At 42.9% G+C, this 20,436-nt stretch overlaps 1 protein-coding gene across 1 annotated transcript in view; it reads right to left on the reverse strand.

Annotated features, from left to right (window-relative positions):
• The window catches only part of adam12a (ADAM metallopeptidase domain 12a), a 70,582-nt gene that overhangs the window by 37,308 nt on the left and 12,838 nt on the right, over nt 1-20,436 (reverse strand). Inside the window, exon 3 of the mRNA XM_085760643.1 lies at nt 19,915-19,988. Within this exon, the coding sequence (XP_085616769.1) occupies nt 19,915-19,988 (74 nt within the window). The remainder of the gene's footprint in view (nt 1-19,914; nt 19,989-20,436) is intronic.

Genomic DNA, 20,436 nt, shown 5'->3' on the forward strand with positions numbered 1-20,436 from the left:
CTGGAGGAGGCAGGGAAACTCAGCTGGTGGGACGACAGATCAACAGCAGAGAGCGATTAACAAACAAAGTGAGATCCAATAAAGCAATGTGGGTCGATTATCACAGCACGAGCATATGTATTTGTGTTCCTGATTACAAGTGAGGATGAGAGTGTTTATGTGTCCCTGTACTGTAGGCTACACAGCGAGTGCATGTACAGTATTGCACCGCAGGATACCAGCAGAAGGTTGGCTGGTGCTAATCCACAGCAGAGGAGCAAACCTCAGCAGGCAGCTGGATTCTCTTACTGACCTCACCGCTGACAACCCAGCTGGGAGTGTCAGCTGTAACAACCCGGGGAGGGGGGTTATTTTGTTTGGGAGCTGTCAGCATGAGACACAATGCTTCCCCGCCCTCTCCTCCTCTATAGAGCCAAAGAGCTGGTAATAATCATTGGATCAAAGTGAGGCCCAAGAGTAGAGAGCGCCAAATAAAATGATGTGTTTCTTCAGTCTTAATTAGGTCTGCTCTCTCAGTCGGACACAGAACCTCAACATCTGCCCACAACAGACAATCCATTGTGGTGAGTGTGTAGGCTATGTGTGTGTGTGTGTGTGTGTGTGTGTGTGTGTGTGTGTGTGTGTGTGTGTGCCTCACTGCTTGTCTGTAACACTCTGGGAGAGAGTGGGTATACAAGAACATGCTGCAGACACCCATGTGTCACCCATATGTTACTTTTTCAATGAATGAACGTGGGAGGGATGTTAGTGTCTTGCTGAAGCAGAGGAAACACAGTCATTGCAGGAACTAAACCAATGTCACTCCAGGGTATCTGATCACATCTCAGTGAGTTAGAAAAAACAAAAAAACATTAGTTAACGTCATCAGTTTGCTTTACAGGGAGAGCACATTTCCCTCTTTTTTTTGTGTGTGCTCATTTCAGCTGACACTCTGAAATGTCAGAGCAGCCTTGAGTGCACCAGCAAGTTCTCAAAACAGACCCTGCACAACTACACTTAGTCATTTCATTTCCACTTAATGCACAATTCTGTCACATTACTTTCACACTTGCACTGTAGCTCGAATCCAAGATGTTTTACCTTCAAACATGGCAATGGGGACTTTTCTTTCCAGTAAAAAGCACGAAACCATCCAAAAGCCAAGCAGCACAGGCTGCCTCTGTGTATATCATGATAGTTACCGCCAATTTTGCATTGTTTCCTGCATCGTTAGGAATGGTAGCACAACAGAACCTTAAAGTTGTTTGATCTCAGCTTTCTACACATTACAAAGGAAGAAAGGCAGAGATAAGACTGACAAGCAATAATTGCAATCACATCACATACCGTGGAACAGCAGCACGTAGGCTCATTGCACAAATCCTTGTAGGTGCATCTCATCCCTGCTGAGCGATGAACTCCCCCCAGCCAACTATATAATTTGTCTAATTCCGCAAACCGCCCGCCCCGCATGGCAGCAGCAGCTCACCGTTTATCAATCAGTGGGAAGTTAATGAGGCGTGGGGGAAGGAAGTGGACAGGGGGTTGCGCCCTCCATTTAAAATGCATTACCCACGGGATGGCGCCCCAGCAGGGCTCCGTTTGAGTGACGGGGGAGTCGGCACTGGGGGGAGGCAGCATGAGTCAATAGGAAGATGCCACATACCAGCTGTTAATGCCACCGGAACCTGGCAGAGTGGAAGCAGCCTTGACACCTACCACAACCAGAATAAGTGCAAGTGTGACACAATGAGGATAATATTACCCAGAGTTTCCCGCAGCTGCATAAACCTGTTCGAAAATCTCACAAAGAAATATTTGCAAATTTATCAGCAGCAGTTAGACAGGTGCAATACCCATAATTACAGTTGTTATGTTTACATCTTGTCATGCTGTCTCTGGGCTGAGAATAACTTTTTGAAAGAAAATATATTAGGTGGGGGAAAAGAGTCAGCTTTGCCTGTCAGTAGATTTGACAATACAGACAGAAAGACAATGAAGTCACTTCAAGCTAATCCGAGCGCCAGCTACTAAATGTCATTTCTGTTCTTCCTGCATCAAATTATCATATTCTTTCCTGTTGTATCTCTTCAACATTGTCAGTCTCATCCATCTGTCTTTGTATAAGGAAATAACACCATGATTTACGCATTGTCTTATCTAAATGGAATAGATTCACATACAGAAATAAATGTCATGATGAACAATGGCAACACATTCCCTGCTGCGTGCATTCTCATTGAGACAACATGACCATGTTAACACTGGGGAAATGAATCTCTTTGATGATTTATCAACATATTCAATCTTTCTGTTACATGTTCCTTCACTGTGAATGTTTGTTTTGCTTGTATGTGAGGGGAGTAGATAGAGATGTGAGTGTGAGATATATTAATTGCAGCAGGTTTGATGAATTGGAGTCAGAGCCTAATCAATCAAAGGCAAAAAGGAGGTCTCATTTGTAGGTTTGTGCTGCATATGACCTAGAAAGAAAAGGTCCTGACTGAATGTCAAACATTCCACTGCGCAGTCATGCTGAAGAAAAAAAAAGACTCCTCAGCTTTCATATGCTAATGTCACATAATGGTTTTTTTTCTATTTATTGACTATGACACAGGATTGTGCATGTAGTCTTGTCCTGAAAGCCTGTGGCACCGAAGCATACAGACATACCAAGAGCTGAGCCGCAGTCACGCACAGGCCATAAAAACACATTCTCCATGGGAGAGCGCAGAGTTCAAACTGCTTGGGACACTTTTGATCAAATCTTGGAAGAACAACAAAACACTGAATTGATTATGTGACTACAAGCCAAGACCAGGAAGAGAAACCTAACTGTGAGAAAGAAAGTATTCCCTGCAAAAACTGCCATCAGGTGCCTTGAATACAGACACAGAGAGACAAAACTGTGAGGAAAATTTCACAATAATAGAGTCAAGCTTGCAGATGGAGGGGGCATCAAAGATCTGTTCTATTTGGCAAAAATAAACAATAGACAATTTTTCAGTCAGTGGTTACTAATGGGTTTTGAACTGCCCTGCCTTTTCTCTTGATAAGGTATCCAACCAGGCTTAGCAAAGGAAAGGTTAGCGCTCGTGCTGCTCTCCATTTACCTCAGGCTGAGAATGGCAGCACAACTCAATTGACCGCATTCAAATACGGCAAAGTACTGTACTGTAGAAGCTTGTTTGTGTAGTTGGTGACATGACATCAGTTCATTATACTGGAGTTAGCTGATGTCCACCATTAAATAAGACAGAAACGCTAATAAACAGCATGTTTTCACTTCTGTTGATGTGCAGAGCAGCCAGCTTGGATTTTCTGTTGTGGGGTTGATGAAATTCCCTCAACTTTCCATATCGGCACTCTTGGTCTTCATGGGGTGTTCAAGTATAAATTTCCAACTGAGAACTTGGAAATTTCAACTTCCCAGTTCAAATGGAAAACTCCATTAAACATTCAGCGACAATGGTTTAAGTAATTTAGAAACTACAACAACGTCTAGTCTAATAATTGACTTGCTGCTGTGGTCAGTACATAGACACCACAGTGTTCTTTACCATTGCTGGAGCCTAAGCTGGATCAATGTCCAATGATTTCCCAGTCACAGGCTCCGATGTGTCTCATTTAACTCAGACAGCCTAATCAGAGACTTCTGCACAAATTCAAGAGTTAACTATGATAAATGAGAAGTTGGACAGTGGGCCTCAGGAGAGCTGGTAGCCCTCTAACACTTGTTAGCCCTGTTCTGTTACGGAGAGTTATTTAGAACAGATGTAAATATAAACATTTAGAGCAGATGAAATCATCATCAAAGAAATACGTTTCTCGTAAAACCTAATCTAGGAGCCCCAATTAGTACATTACATTTCAACATAGGGACTCATGGGGCAATGTGGTAGCAATAATGTCCCTCTGCTTTCATGTGGCAAATGGCAAGAGCCCAGCTTCACTTGGAAAAAGTGGGATCATGTGCATGAAAACCTACATTAGTGCAAACCTCCTCCCTCCCAAATCAAAAAAACCTTGTCTGAGTGTTAGAAACATTTTTTTCCAGGAGCGAGGGAAGAGGGCCAGTCTTCCTGGCTGTGATCTGTCTGACATCAGGCAGTGTTGCAGGCCAGTGCCAAGTAGAGCAGAGAAGCAGAATTCCCCCTGCTTACCCTGAGCTCAATGCAACTCCCAGTCTTCACGAAGCATGTCATGAACAGACCCGTTGGAGCATGCTAGCCAATGATTTCTGCCCAAGAAGGAGGGAGGAAGGGGAAATAAGTGCAACTAAAGTCAAGGCAGATGGTTTTGACTTCATTTATATAAGCTGCCATGTTCAGTAGCGATCTAACATGCAGCTCTGTGGCACCCCGGGCTCTCAGGGCAACATTTAGTCCAGCAGCAAAGGTGCTGAGGCAAAAACACGAAGGAAAAAGTGGATTTTTGTGGGTTTGGCTTGCGTTAAAAGCAGAAAAACAAACGGTTCTCATGCGTATTTCACATCAAAAAAGTTTTGTCCTGGTTTCAACCCATCATAACAGCCTCATTACGATTCCTTACACCTGTGTGGCATCCCTGGGCGGTTAATTGGTCAGCATGATGGTCAAACAGAATAGCCATTAGCAGTAGTGGCACGCAGTTATTGCAGTGACTGTCACCTAGAGATTGATGTGGTTAAGCCCAGGCATGCCCCGTGAAATCAATAAAGTGTCATCTCTGTGCAATGTCTGCGTGATGGATGACTCCACAGGATCCTAATTACAGAGACGAGATGATGAATACCACACCAACAATGGATTGGATAATTGGAATTAGGGCAGAAATGCAACACTGATCTTTGATAAAGTGTGAAGATGGAGACGTAGACTATGCTGAAACACACAACTCGGTGGGTTACTTTTAAAAAATAGGGTGTGTAGTTTCTGAAATGTTTTCCCATTATTTCATGTGTGCAGGTAAAAAGGTGGCATATGTACAGTACATCACGTAAGACGGTGTGATCAGAGGAAATGGATGCTGCCACAGTATCTTCACATTTCGAGGAATCACCTGTGGATGTGGACATCAGAGCGCTGTCCCTGAAGCTACATCCACACTTCTACATTTTCATTTCAAAACCAATGATCCACACATCACATGACCATTGACATACATTGGGTGAAGTATTACTGTAGCTCTCTATGACATTGTTTCCAGAGGCCTCATTTAAATGTCTGCTCAGACTACAACACGCCCACTGAAGTTTTCAATTTTGAAAGGATCCAGCAGTGCTTCCAAAAGTCTGTTTTCATGAAGCTGCGAACAAAGAGAGATGCCACTCAAAACTAAAGGGTACTGATGTGAATATAGCCTTACAAAGACCTGTGGTTATTGTTTTTTATTAAGCTCTTACCATTCAAGACTAATAACTATGCAGAAAATGTGGAGGGGGCTGGCATGATACTGTTACACAACCACAGAAGCTCTTAGGCAGAAGCTTATTGTGGATGGTGGCTGATAACCATGACCACGATCTTCCCCAAGCAGCAGCTTCAGTTGCTTTCACTTAATGAGTTTCCAGCCATAGTGGAGGGGGAAGACCAGGAAATGTTCATGAGTTGTTTTGGGAGCGTTTACATGGGTAATGGGCTTGGAAGGCACGGACAAACATGTCATTTAGATATGAGGTTTTGTTTTCTAGGAGCTGTCCCTCACATTCAGCACACATGCTGCTTCTTCACCATATTATGGGAACATTTTGTGTATCACTGCGCCGCAGCTGAATTTGGAGTGACACAGTCTAATCATTCCAGTCTGACAAGAACAATGAAAATGGAATTAAATGCTTTAAAAAATCATGTTTATTCAACTTCTCGCTGGTTGTCTGGTTGTAGGACTTATCTCAGGCATGTAGTAAAAGTCATAGAAGCATAACCAGGCACAGTCTCAAACAGAATAGCTGTGAGAAAAGTGCAACTTTGACTCAGATGGAGTCTGCTGTGTTTACACAGATCCATCCCATCCCTCTTTTGTTCCTCTGCCTGTTGTCGACGTATGACATCATGTCACATCTGGCTCTGGCTTACACACACGGCGTCTGTCACCCGGAGGTATGCCTGCATACGCCAAATGGGACAAATGGTGTCTATGACAACGATCAACCCTGCAAGTCATTATCTTCCGCTCACTGACAGTTTACAATGGGGCAAACCACTCTTTACGTCTTCAAAAAAAGAGACATCAATAGTCATTTTATTGCTCGTGATATCACCGATCCCCAAGGGAAAGGGAAAAGCAATCAGATGTGACTAATCAAAGGCAGTTGATCTGCACAGTGTGAACTCAAAATGTTCCACTTCAGCTGGAGTAAAATATGACGCTAAAATATTCCTTGTGCTTGCAATTACACAAATGATAACAATTAAAGTTAATTGGTAGGAAAACAAATAAAATATAAAAAAAAAAAATCCTGGCAGTTTGTCCCAGGTGGAGTTTTCTTTTTCCTTCTTTTATTTTTTTATTTTTTTGTGGCATGGGATAGTGACATCTTTATCTGAAACTAATTATACCGGGTGCCAAAGCAGCAGTCTCTCAAATCGCCTTTGTTGCTGTGGATCACTGGAGGGGAGATCCTTCATCCTGCTTTCTACTCCTATCTGCCCCCGGGGCTTCTGTTCCTCTGTGGCAGAGAGTGTGCCTCTGTCTCTGTCTCTTCAACTCCCCCGGGACCAGCTCCGTTTGTGTGTCTGCGTGAGAGGAGGAGGGGTGTGGGAGTGATGGAGGGAGGGAGGGAGGGAGAGAGAGTGTGTTTCCTGCTTGTGTGCATGTGCTGGTAGCTCAGTTTGATTTATGTGCGTCCGTGTGGGAGCGTCTGCGTGCGCTTGTACACATGCACGCATCACTGCATGCGCCGTCTCCACAGTGCGGATTGTGTTTTGTGTGCTCCGCATAGGCTACAACAGGCTCACGGCTTATAGATCATGCAACACATTCTTCTCTTTCAACACCATCAGCAAACCACAACACCCTCCCACCCATCCCCTCAACCACCACCCCCCACGCACACCCTCACGCCTGATTTTTTTAAAAACTACTTCAACTCTCAGTGCATTCTGCATTTGAAAATCAAAAAGGAAATATAGAAGTGTGCAACTTTTGTCAGGTAGTTTGCAAACTTTATGTTCTACTATAGAAACACTCCCAGTAATCTGGGTTATAACAGACACTACTCCTGCCAGCTCTTTCTTTTCATAGTATTTTTGGCATCACAAACACAATTTCATTCAGCTCAATTACATTAAGGTAAAGACACAAATCTGGGCTAATGGGTTTGATACCACTACAGGTATTTTGGGTGAAGCGACCTTTTAGGCACTTTTTGATATCCATGTCTTCCAGCCTGTAGCAGAATCAGGAAATACTGAAAGCCCACACAGATGGAAATTTACTAGATGTAATTTATAATCCCCTCTGTGACTACAATCCAAGATGAGAGAATAAGCTCCATGTGTAGCTTCAAAACAATTAATTGCATCACACATTTCTCTCTCATTTTTTTTCTATGTGTGTGTTTTTTTAAGACCATTATGTGGGCTAAGGCTGAGAACGGGGGGGAGGTACCGAGACGGGGTGAATGCAAAGTCATTTCCAGGACGGGTCATGCTAATACAACAGCTTGGAGCTTTCTCTATTAATTCAAATGCGTTGCAAAGAACTGGCCCAAGGCCCGCAGCTCACGCATCTATATTCGTTGCAAGCTTGTGCTTGAACTAATGAGCGACAAGGGAACTTCAAACAATCAAGACTATCATTCTCCTCACAAGGTAAACGCACATACAAAAAAAAAGAGAGAGCAGTATTTCAATTAATTAAACCTGTCTGTACTTGTGTGCCCTCCTCCTGTTCTTCTCCGGCCCCGCCTCGCACATCCTCGGGGAAATCAGACAATTAAGGACTGCATACAAATTCACTCTCCCCTCCCTTCATGTCTTTCACCCCTCTGATTGTGTCAGTAAGAGAGATGTCCTCCCTCTGTTGAGTAAAACACTGGGTTTGATGTATTAGCTGGGCTTGCGTTCACACCGTGACCCCGTGCTCTTTTAGGAGATGACTGACGGCCGAGGGTCACAAGATCAGTGTTTAGGAGATGAAACAAAAACAACTGAATGATTTAAAGAGAAGTTAATCTTAAGTGTAATGCACAAGGTCAGGATCCTCATGCATTTGCAATAGGTGTGGTCCAATTCATTTACAGACACAAACCATTTCATACAATGACCAGTTTTCATTTGGACTGATTGCTGCAGTGACTAAAGACTTAGTTACTGTATGTGACACGCTTCCTTGATATCAGCTCTCGACACCACTTCACCCTGCATGTTGCTAAAAGTTGAGAATTGATTTCCCAAAAAATACACTGCAAACTCACTGATCCCCTCCGCGCTCCTCTGATCCCTTAAAGCGATGCAGGTTCAGCCGACCCACCGCAGAAGCAGAGAGTTATGGGTCGTCTCTGGGAGATTGTTGGTAAATATCACATCAGACGGTAGCGCATGCAGATGGAGCAGCACACACACAGCTGGGGCATGTTCATGTACATCGTTGACCAATTGATTAGAAATGAAAGGTGAGCTTGTGTTGATTTGCATCCACACACAGAAGATCCATTTATTCATTTTCACTGGCATTTTGAACCAAATCAATTTCCAGACCGGGTCAATAACCAAGATGATAGAAATTCTGAGGTGGGAGTCACGCACAAGCTCCACTAGACTCTGATATTATGTAGCTTCAGAGTTTTCACATCTATTTTCTGTAGATCTGATAAACAATCGTCACGCTGCTGCCCTGGGGTAACACTGAATCTCTTGAATTGTTTATTTATTCAATGGCTAATTTATCATTATTATAGATATATTGAGTTGGAAATCCAAAGATGTATCTATTTAAATAAGATATTTTGAGCTTGTGCAATATAATAGAAAGAATTTGGCATTTTGGTCAATGTGTTTATTTGGTTTCTTACCCATAGGTTGGATGTGTATGTGAAGCCTGATCCTGCAGCTGGTAGACTTAGCTTAGCATATAGACTGGAAATGAAGGGAAACGGCTCTGTCTGAAGATAACTAATTAAGACAACTCACATTCTTTAAATCAAAGAATGGGATCTAATATTATCAGTTTGTGACTGCATGGTGATTTAGATGTAGGAGTATTTCTTGGCTGGGCGTAGTGACTTCCTGGAGTCTCCACCTCTTGCCTGGAAACCTCACACCGATGACAAGTCTCCACTCTACTGGCTCCAGCTTCATATTGAACTGACAGATATGAGGAGTAACGATGTTCTTGTGTAACTTTTGACAGAAATGCGAATAAATGTTCCTCCCAAAAACTATTAGTGCACCTCTAACTCCTTTAACACTGCTAAAATGTGCAGAAAAAACACACAGACACACCTTCAGTGTCCTCTGCAGCAGCAGCTGAATTCTTATATCGGACAACTGGGTCTACTCCTGCCAAGTAAATATATGCCTCGTTGTTTTTCAGGAAGGACAACCTATAGCTCTTCCTTCAGCTCATGTGTCAACACATGTAGTTTCCTGCTTAACCCTCTGTGAATTTACAACCTGCCCGTGACCCCTGCGCCTCAGAAACCAAACTCTGTTGATGATTTTAAGGCAACCGTGTCACAGAGCTGGGGCTCGATTCCACAGGGTCTCTGCACCCCAAGGCACTCCACAGCCTCTTTATCAAACCCTGGCAGCTCCTATTGTTGTTGGCAGCTCAGTGCTGTCCCCGGTGCTGGAGGGATTAGGTGAGAGTGAGTGAGGAGGAGTGCAGGGGCCAACCAGTGGAGACCCTGCCGTGTCCCATATCCCAGCAGGGAGTTGCTGACGGCGAGGAAATAAGTGAGGAGGGGATAGACACAGAGGCAGGTAGACGGAGGAGAAGGCTGACTGCCTTCACACCTCATCTGACAAAGCAAAAACAGCCCAATCCAGTCATCACACATCCTTCCTCTGCCTCCGTCGACTCCCTGTGTGTCCATCTCTCAGCACCGTGGGGCCACAGAGTCGTAACCTTAATGACGAGTGGGATGGGAAACGAAAAGCATCTGCTTTCTGCATGACAAGGAGTCAGGGGAAGACTTCGTGCTCCAGGTCTCTGACTTTCTCTGCACCATTTCCTTTTATCACTAAGCTAAATTTAGCGATGAAAGAGGCATCTGAACTCTAACTCCTACACAGGTTTCCCATTGAGTCTTGCACGAATTTGAAGTTCTAAATGAGTCAAAAGCAGGAACACAGAAGGAAAGAATGAAGATGAATTCGCCATTTTTGGAAAGGTTCATCAGCAGAGATATTTTTTTTAGGGCAAGAAGGGGAAACTGCTGCTGGTGTTTTTTTTGTTGTTTTTTTTTTTGCTGTGCTAGTCAACTGGAGCGGATGCTGTTTTTGCTTTCCATCCAGCATTCATTTTTCACAAGGACACTGCTCTGCGTGAGCATGTGTAGGGCAACAGATGGAAGGGGGGAGATTTTTTTTTTGCAAGATCAGCTGAAAGAGACAGGCTTCCTTCAGCCCAAATCTGACCGTCTGACTGATGACCACGCGTGGCTTCTTCGTTCAGTCAGTGACCCAACACGCAGGGAGAGCTGGTCATAGGAAGGTCAGTCGACTGTGAGAATGGAGAGAACAGGATGGAGGTCAAGCAGAGCGAGCGTTCCCTCCCGGCTGACTTTAACTCACACTGTAACTACGGCAAATGTATTTGTCTGTATGTCAGAGGGAGGATGGAAGCCAGGACTGTGAAGCCGGACTGATTATCTTTATGGTCAGCAGCCACAGAGGTCAAAAACTTTGGCTGCTTTTGTTTATTCCATTTGGCACCCCAGAGCCTTGAGAAAATTAGATTTCACTTGAATTTATGGAGAGTGTTTGCTTAAATAGGTGAAAGGGAGCGATTGTGAGCCAGAGGAAAACACAGAAAGACAGACAATCTGAGGCAAAGATCACATAAAAAAAATGATGAGGGTAGAGGGGCCTCAGCTCACAGACGCAAAAACTATCTTTAGTTCTACAAAATCCTCCTATTTTATAGTGTTTTTTTTAGTCATTCATGGCACATGAATGCGCATTCAAATTGTGGTTCACTAAAAAGTTGGGTAATTGCTGTTCACAGTGAATAATCTAATGCATGATACATTTTCAGTGATTTGTTTTTCTAATTCTAAAACCAACCAAATAAAGTGATTGACATGAGGAAGCACATCAGAAAATGTCATTTGCTCATTTGTTTGAGATGAGAGTTTTATGATTAAGTGTGTAAAGAAATATTACATTTGAAGGCCCCATGTTGTGGAAAGTGAGAAGTTTATGTCTGTTGTTATTCTAAAGTAGGTCTCTTTATTAATCCTGTAAAGTCTAAGAGCTTAGTCCACAGAGAAACACACCAGGCTAGTTTTAAGAAAGTGAGCCTCAAAAGGACTGTAACTTTTTGATGTCACACAAAGGTTAAGCCCACCCACCTGGACACACTGTCCAACACGATTTGGTATTTTCCTAAAGTCTGCTCTATCTTCACTCAGAAAACAGTAAAACAATCAGAAGAGGGCATCAGAGACTCCTCTCTTCTGATTGGCTCACCAACCTAGAGCCTCCGAGAAAAGCCTACAAGATGAGCTATAAAACAAATCTGAGACAGTTTTGGTGCTTAAAACCACAATTAACAGGTACTCTCTATTGTCTGACTGAGTTAATATCAAGTTGCAACAATATCATAAGTGACCGCACTACTGACAGCTTTGGACACCTTATTCTGTATTCATATTCAAAAAGAGTGATGCAAAACAAAATGTGGAGCCATTAATGAAATAAAGTGCCATCTGATGGAGCTGTACTGGAGTGCAGAGCACAAGAAGGTTGGAGGGTTGAAAATACAGAAAATAACACATGCATGCTTTTTATCAGCCGTCTGGAATATGTTGAAAAGTCTTGCAATAAATGTTTCTTGTGGATAACGCCTCACATTATGCTCTATTAAATGTTAGACAGGAGTTACATAAAGGTATGAAAATGAAACACGGCCTCGTCTACCCTCAAAATCCCCTCCGTTCATAACTTTTAATGCAACCTTATCCTAAAAGACGCATAGGCGCCTGTTTAAAATAACAGACTGGAATTTACTGTTAAAATAAAAACAGGTTATTGTTCAGCCTTGGAGCTCTTACTTTAACACCAACATCTTTCTTGCACACCAGGTTCATAATAATGCAAGATAGGACTCCCATAAGATGAGTCATACAACAAATGGAAAACAACAGGGTGAGGGCTGTCGAGTTGTTTCTCTGTTTAGGGTTATGACACAAAATCAGTCCTCCTGTCTCTAGACAGCCGTACCCAGTAAGTCCCAGCTCATGTTTAAAGAAGTAAGTTTTCATTTTGTTGTAGTTTTTAAATGCATTACTATGTTAAACTGCTTAAACAAGCCTAAATTACAAGTCCTATCACAAACAGAGGGCATCTCCATCTGTAGGGCCCTAGTGATGGCTCATCCTCCAGTGAGAAACTTACAGCAGGTTTCAGTTGGACTTTGTGGTAAAGGGAGCGAGGATGAGGAATAAATCTACCAGCTGGAGTCCTGAGACCCCTGTAGTCTGTCTGGAAAAAGGCTCAGAGTAAAGAGAGGAAGACCCTTCTTAGTCACAAAAAGTCTTTTCTAACAAGAAACTGAACCCAAGTCATTATTTTCTCACATTTTACTTTACTACTTCTCTCTGTCAAAAATGTTTCTACTTGTTGTGACGCTTAGATGTTTGACTTTATGTAGCGTGACAGAAACTTAATCTGAGTTACATGTGAGATGTGTTGTGATGTCATGACTAGTTTGGAGTCAGTCGTGCAAACAGACGTGAGTGGTGGAAACTTGAGGCCTTTGGGGGCCATTCACACTGACAATGGAATTTCTGGTGAAGGAGGTGATGCATTTTTTTAGTGGAATATCTACAGCAGAGAGAAATTATTGCGCAAAATTTAGTATTTTTAGAGGTGTTTTAATAAGGAAATGGGATTTCTAATTGGTGACAAAACAGATAAAGTGATGGTATTTGAAAAAAAAGGCATAATAAAATACTATTTCATTTATAATATACAAATTAATTTTATTGAGATGCTTGAGATTGACCAAAGAAAGAAGGAATTTAAGAAGATGCCCTCCATTTGCATGTCACTCTTCTTCCATCCTACGGGAAGGGACAAGCCATTCCTGGAGCTCTCCAGTGTTACTGGGTGACTCCTAATTAGTTAGGAACATGGAGTGGCGAGTCCACCTTATTAATCACTGCTCTAAGCTGGGAAATAATTGGAGCTTCTGAGAAGGTAATTCAAAAGAGGAAAGCTCCTTCCAAAAAAAAAAAAAAAATTCACACAAGCCCAATTCCTAGGCTTGTCTTTGAAACTAATGAATCACAGTATATCATGGCCTTGCAGCCACAAGGGTAACAAGGAAGGTACAAAGGCCTCAGCGCATCCTTCGCTGGGAAATAAGGTTTGATGCCTCTGAATTTTACAGCATGCACCCTGTGTGTGAGAATGCTTAAATCTTGCTGATGAAAGCAGGTTTATGTGTAGCTATGTTTGTCTGAAGAAAAACAAATGAGCATTGGTAGAAGCATGCAGGGAGAGGGACTAGGCCATGCAGTGCGCAACTTCCTCACCCACTGTCTACCTGTCTATACATTTATACAAGAGATGGGAACGCTTTGCTAACGATTGCTGATTATTGTCCTGACCTATGGCTACATAGCAGAAAATCAGGAGCAAGGCTGTCAGCGGATGTCGTCTATATTTAGAGCTTCGGTGAATGGAGACTTCAAATCACCACCTCCATCATTACTCACATTGTGCTATTCTTCATCCACATGTTCTCTCTCCATCCTCTCCATAATGAGAGGATGTAAGGATGCTGGGCTTGCAGGTAACTATGGGAACAAAGTACTTAATGGGATCTTAGCATGAGTGTGCTTCTATTTTTACGAATCACTTATAAATCAGAGAAGTTCAGACTCGAGAAGAATGACAGCTACTGCATATTGATCATGAGGTATCGCATTCAAAGAAGTGTTGAAAAGTTTAATACTATAAGATTTGAACATAAAAATATTAGTCAACTATCCTATCGATCAATCAAAGAATTGACAATGGAGGAAGAAGAGCTGTGGCTGCACTGACTGTCTGAAAGACATGCATGATAGATGCAGTTATTACAGATATAAATCTGTAATAAACACATTTTAAACCGTTCACCTTGAGTAAGCCCTGAAGCCCAAATGAGAAAAGGACTTTCCATCTTGTTTTATTTCTGACTTAATGACTTGGGGAAGGATTTGATACACTCCTTGTCTCAATCCTGGCTTAATGACAAGAGGAAGGATTTGATACACATGGGTGTCTTTGGGGTTTGACGTTCCTCAAGCAAATCTGCGTGTGGCTCAGCAGTCGTAGACAGTAACTCTACAAAGAAGGTCATGGGGATGTCTTTTTTTTTTCCAGAAAGGGATGGTTATTTGTGCGTCGTCTTTCGCCTTCTTGTTTATGCAGGTCCCCAGGAGAGGCCATTTCCTGTGCACGTTTTCACTGAGACACAAGGATGTCTTCATTGAGAGAAGCAACAGGTCACAGGCCAGAAGCAAATCCCGTCTGAGATACGGAGTTAAACAACATCCCAAAAACCAAATACGCAAACTGGAACAAATTGTGTCTGGACACTGTCCAGGGCTGAATTGCACCGTTCTTCCAAACACCAGAGAGATAGGAAACATATCCACTGCCCGCCCTCTGTCCAGAGGACAGGGCCAGATTACAGTATGCATATGTGAATCCTCCTCTCTGTCTGTTCGGCTTGGAACACAAAAGACTCCAAAAGATGGATAACCGACCTTCTAGGCTCCTTATGCTTAAGGCTAAACAACACGATGAGGAGAAACCCCAAGTGCAGGCAACCAAGAACATCGTCCACCCAGCTGACAAGCCCCAGGCCTCCTTTCAATGATCCTGCAGTCCATTAGAAAGGGAAACATGGATGGAGAGCATGCTGCCTGCTCAGCTTGGGACTGATCTTGATATGGCTGGAGGCTTCCCATTCAAAGGCACAGAGCAGCAAAAACTGCAAGAACAGCTTGGTCAGGAGTTGTTCCATATACCCACGGGTCAAAGCTCAACAATTCTTCCCACTGGTAGATGTGCACAGGCTGCGACTAAAATAAATGAATACCCACTCTTACATGAAAAAAAGACATGAATACACCTATATGGATGTAAAGTACACATAAAGCCTACCACATTTCCCTTTGAAGAGGACAAAGTGCTTCATAAAGCCACTCATTCACCCACACACATACACTTAGAAACCCACACAAGCTCAGTGGGAGCAGTCGGGTTCAGAGACTCACCGCGACAGGTAATGAAAGACCTTAAGCTACAAGTAATAAAGAGCAGAAGTCCTAGACCATCTGAAGTTTCTGTTTAAACAGTTTCTAGTGACTTAACTTTTCCAAGAAGATTCAGATGCAGCAGAAGACAGCGACAAAGTTCACCTAGAATGTTGAGAACATCAAGGGAAGCAGAACTGTTGGGCTTCAAGGTTTGATAGTCACTTGATGGGTGTGAATTTTACATTAAACAGATGAAATTACATTGACTTTCATTTCCACGATTTTGTCATCAGTCCCTTCATCTAATAAAAAAAACTGAAAATTCGAGATGAGGATGATCAGAACTTATTGCCACTGCTGATAAATGACATGAAAGCCTGAACCTGCTAGATCTTTTAAAAGCCACATGGGGTTCAATCAAATGGTTTTATACCCGACATTTTTATTGTGTGGTTGGGAAAAGCACGGCATTTGTGACTGACAGTTATTCTCAAAAGTGGAGTCTGATCTCTAGCGGGGGGTCCCCAGCAAAAATGGAATTCATATATTTTCACTATTGCATCCAGAAGTAGCAAAGAGGCAGAAATGTGTGACTGTTTTGGTCATGAGTTTCAAACAGTTTCTGTAATAAAACATCTTAAAAGCAAAAAATCTTGGACCCTGGAACTAAATCTTGTCAGATGGGGGTCTGTGGTCTAATATGTTTCAGTTTAGACACCCTTGATGTTAAAGAGAGCCACTCCTCTAAAACGCCAGTGATATATGTTTTGGGCAGTGAAATCAGACTCTTCATTAAGGAAGTGCTGTCATATCCACATGCATTCAAAGTTTCTTTCTCCCTGTTGGTTTTTTCCATTTCTAACCACAGAGAAATTAACAGACATGCTAATATTTTGGACTATTTCCCATGAGGTCCCAACTGGAAGTGATCATAATTACGGGAATGGCCTTCATGCTGTGAGTCTGCCTTTCTGTTGAGGCCATCTTATATATCCTACAAATGTAAATGTAAGAAGTTGATTTGGTTTTCATAGTCAAAAGCTGTCAACTAAAGTGTCTGTCTCAGACTAAGCAATTTTTTTTACTGCTGTTTTTAAATCGGAATAAACAGCAGTACATGGGTGTATGAAATTGGCAGCATTTTCCCCCATGGAGAGAACCTTGATCTTTCAGGCAGCCATGTTTTTGAACCATAATTTGGAGCGCCACTTCACACGGTTGACATGTTGTTCCAGGCAGCAGGAGGCCGTTCCATCCCATCAGCAGGCTGCGTTTAAAGTGGGTGTTGTAGGAATATCTGAAGCCTGCATCTCCTGCTTCTGCAGTCCTTCACGCCAAAGACCAGACACACCGAAGAAGTGTCTCACACACACTTCGTAGTGTGAAGAATAGTTTCCATCGTGTTGCAGGCTCTTCAGATATCACTGTTCACCATCACAGCCATTTAAATCCAACCAAAACAGCCTACATATTAATAGATATTGATCATTTCAAAAGGCAAGGTAAGATATATTATAAAAGAGTTAAAGAGACTGTCAAAAAGCTGCTTAGAACTATATATCTGAACGCGCCATATTGACTAAATATTTGCTGTGTGCTTCTTTCTCTCTATCTTTCTTCGCAGATGTGAATTAGCTTCAAGCTATAATCTGCTGCACTGCATCAAATGCTGACATTTATGTTGAAAGCTGCACATGGTCCCTTTTGAGTAAGGCAAACAGATAAAATATGAATAAAATAAACTGTTGCAATGATACTTTCACATTACTATTGCTATTTTTTGTGACCAAGACAACGCCAAAAAGGAATATGATAAATTTTATTGATTATTAATATATTTAAAAAATTGCTGAACGTCTGGTTTTGCTGGGGTCTGTGTCCAACAGTTGTGTCCCTTTACATGGAGAACATGATATGTAGGCTGAGGCACCTCTGTAGCACCACAATGCAACATATAAGGTGTTTTGTAATACATATTTTACCTTGATACAAGAAGTGATATTCCTCAATGATATTCCAATCTGTTGTTCAGCCCTAGCTGTCGGCTTCTTGATTTTGGTAATACTAGAAATCACCAATGTCAATGTTGTTACACGAACATTGTCATTTTTTGTCATTGAAAGGATGCCATTGAGAAATATGATACATTCTAACTTACACAGATATTATCAGGATAACTTTCTCTTGACAGTGTTTGTCTCTGTTGAAGCTTCTGATTTACCATAAACAGACTGATGATGTGTGACAGTCTGAATTCTTCCTCAGCACATACTGCCACAGTGTGTGGTTGATTCTTGAGGATTTTCATCAGCCTGAAGCTGTTGACTGGCCTTTTTCTGATAAGAAGTCTGATTTATTGGGTCAATACTGTTAGAACAGGGATCAAACTGAAGGTTAAACATGGCAGCAAATATCAAAGTTCTACAACAGGTCAGTCACTGAGCCAAAAGGGCTTAATACAGTGACTCGAGAGACGCGTTTCTATTATTTTTGGCCTTTTGGTTGAGCTGTTTAATGCACCGGGGATGATTCGGGTTTTGCAACAAATAGCTAATGATCCTTCCTAGAAAACAGAAACAAAAACTATAATGATTTCAAGCTGCTTGCGATAAAATTTTCATGTACCCCCAGCCTCCTTAGGTAACCTCTGCTACCCTCTGCTAGACTGGAGGGGTGATGTGAGTTCAGACACACTCGCGGAGTGCCTTCACCTCATGGTGCAGCACTAATGGTGGTGCTCAGCTGTGCAGCACACCTCGCTTGTGTTGTGTTGCCAGCGATATTTACTGATGAAGACCTGAGAAAACAAAAATAAATCTGGGGGTTGAGAGGATTTCACTCAAATCATTTCTGGAACACATTTTCCCCCCTCCTCCTCCTCCTCTTCCTCCTCCTCTACAGATGCCGGCTGTGTTTGAACAACTGGATTTTATCAGCAGCACGCAGCCAGTCTGCCAGAAACCTCAGACAAGAACCTTCAACTTCATGTCAGCGCAGCAGGTTCAGGTCTGGCTTCACCACAGCAAACTCAATCAGCAACATGCATCCTCCTGAAGTGCTGCTGGTGCTTCACTGTATCACACCCACATGCTGCAACGAGGCTCCTATTTAGCGGATTCTGACTCACCACAGATGGACCTGCCCATGGAGAGACAGTGAAAATTTAACCTTTGCACCTTTTTAACCTCTGAATCTTGTTTTCTAGACAAGTGTAAGAGAGTAAATTCCGACAGACTGGTATTTGGGACGCACAAGGGGGGGTTTGTTTGAGTAAAGTCTTTTCCATCATTCTCAAGCTCATTAGTAAGATCTAGATTGCACTTCTCCATCGTCTCTGTTTGTTCCTCTTGGCTCGGAGGTTCGAGCCTGACTGTGGACTTCACATTTAACGCTGCTGGACAACGATGACAGCCACACTGGATGAAGCTCATGTTGGTGATGCATGGGAATGTAAGGTGTTTTTCCACTTCCACTGCAGCTTGGGGGGGGGGGGGGGTGAAATGTTTTTCCCTGCAACAGAACGTAATTCCCTGCTATAAATGGGGCTGGTGAAAATTTGACAATCTGCAAGTCAGCTTTGCAAAATCCCCACCTGTGCAAAGCAGGAATGTTATTCGACAGAAAGACTGAGTATGATTTCCCATCAAAATATTTTCAAAGTAGGTAAGCCATAAAATTGCGGTCGCTGGTGTTGAAAGCTTTGTCCCACAGTCTGCAGGTGGAATTTACATATATTAAGTCTGGAAAACAAGTGAGATTCATGGCTGACTCTGGCATAAAAAAAAAAAAAAACCCATCCGCTTTTTTCTCTTTGCTTCCCTTTCCCTTCTTTCTCTCTATCGTACAGAAAGCTCTGCTTGTTCCTGGTTGCTCATGTGTGGCAGCAGAGCTGGATGGAAAACATATTGCTCCATCAATCACGTCCCATTCTTCTCAGCAATACACTCGACTCGGAGGTTGTCTGAGACCGAGGCCACGCTCAGTCTGAGCCCTCGTGTAAAAAAAACGCAAGGATGACAAATATTCCTCTGAACAGATCCAGAGCTACGTCTCTGTCAAAGTGTACCTATTCCGATAACCTGATCTCTTTCAAATGATGTTCCCCCTCCTTGACAGTCCCTTGACTAACACTGTTTTGATAGTATCTTACTACACAGAGAGCCGAGTGTGTGCTGTGTTCAAACAAAGCTTCCTTCTCCCCTGTGTTATACCAATAGATCAAATGAAAAGATAGAGGGAGAAGAAGGAGGAAGATGTCGGTTTTCATCAGTATCTTGCTGATGTATTCAGGAATTTCTGTCTTTCAAGTCTTTGTTTCGGCGAACAAAAAAAAAAGAAAAATAAAGCAGGCTGCATGCTAGCAAGAGCAAGAGAGAAATGCTTCCACCCTCCCCTTCCCTGGCTGTTATGTGTGACACACAGCTTGGCTACAGCCCCAGTTGTAGCCCCTGGGCAGCGCATATGTCACCCATTTGTACTCCAAAAAGCACTCAGTTTTCGAGCTAAGGCAGATTATGAATGGAGGGAACACTTACTCGTTTTTCTCCAGAGCCAAGAGCAGCTGCTCACCTTCCACTTCAATCAGGAGCTTCAGTGATGCAGGGTGACTCTGAAGAGACAACAGACAGGAGAGGAGATGAGACAAAATGACTCGTGGAGACAGGCAGGCAGCTTTTTTTTTTGATTGAGGAAAGATGGCTCGGGTGAATCGGGCGCAACTTTGACGGAGCCACCCCAGCAACCGTGAGAAAACATGCAGGACCATTGTTTTCAATTGATGGGAGCGGTTGGAAATCCTCATGACGCTACTTTGTATATTAGAACAAGAGCAGAGGGGATTATCTAATGTTCCTATTCCATTTGACATTAATCCTGCTGAGAGCCACGAGTCCTAGCACCCCTCCAGTTACTACACCGAGGGAGACGATGTGTCTCGGTTAGACTCGGATGAAGTGGCACCGAGTCATACATCACTGCTGTCAGTCGTGCTGCGCGACCGAACGTGGCTGCACGTGGCCAAACGCCCACACACACACACACACACACACACTCACCCA

The sequence above is a fragment of the Trachurus japonicus genome, chromosome 19, assembly GCF_045865225.1.
Source record: "Trachurus japonicus isolate A0001 chromosome 19, Traja_1.0".
NCBI classification, from domain to species: domain Eukaryota; kingdom Metazoa; phylum Chordata; class Actinopteri; order Carangiformes; family Carangidae; genus Trachurus; species Trachurus japonicus.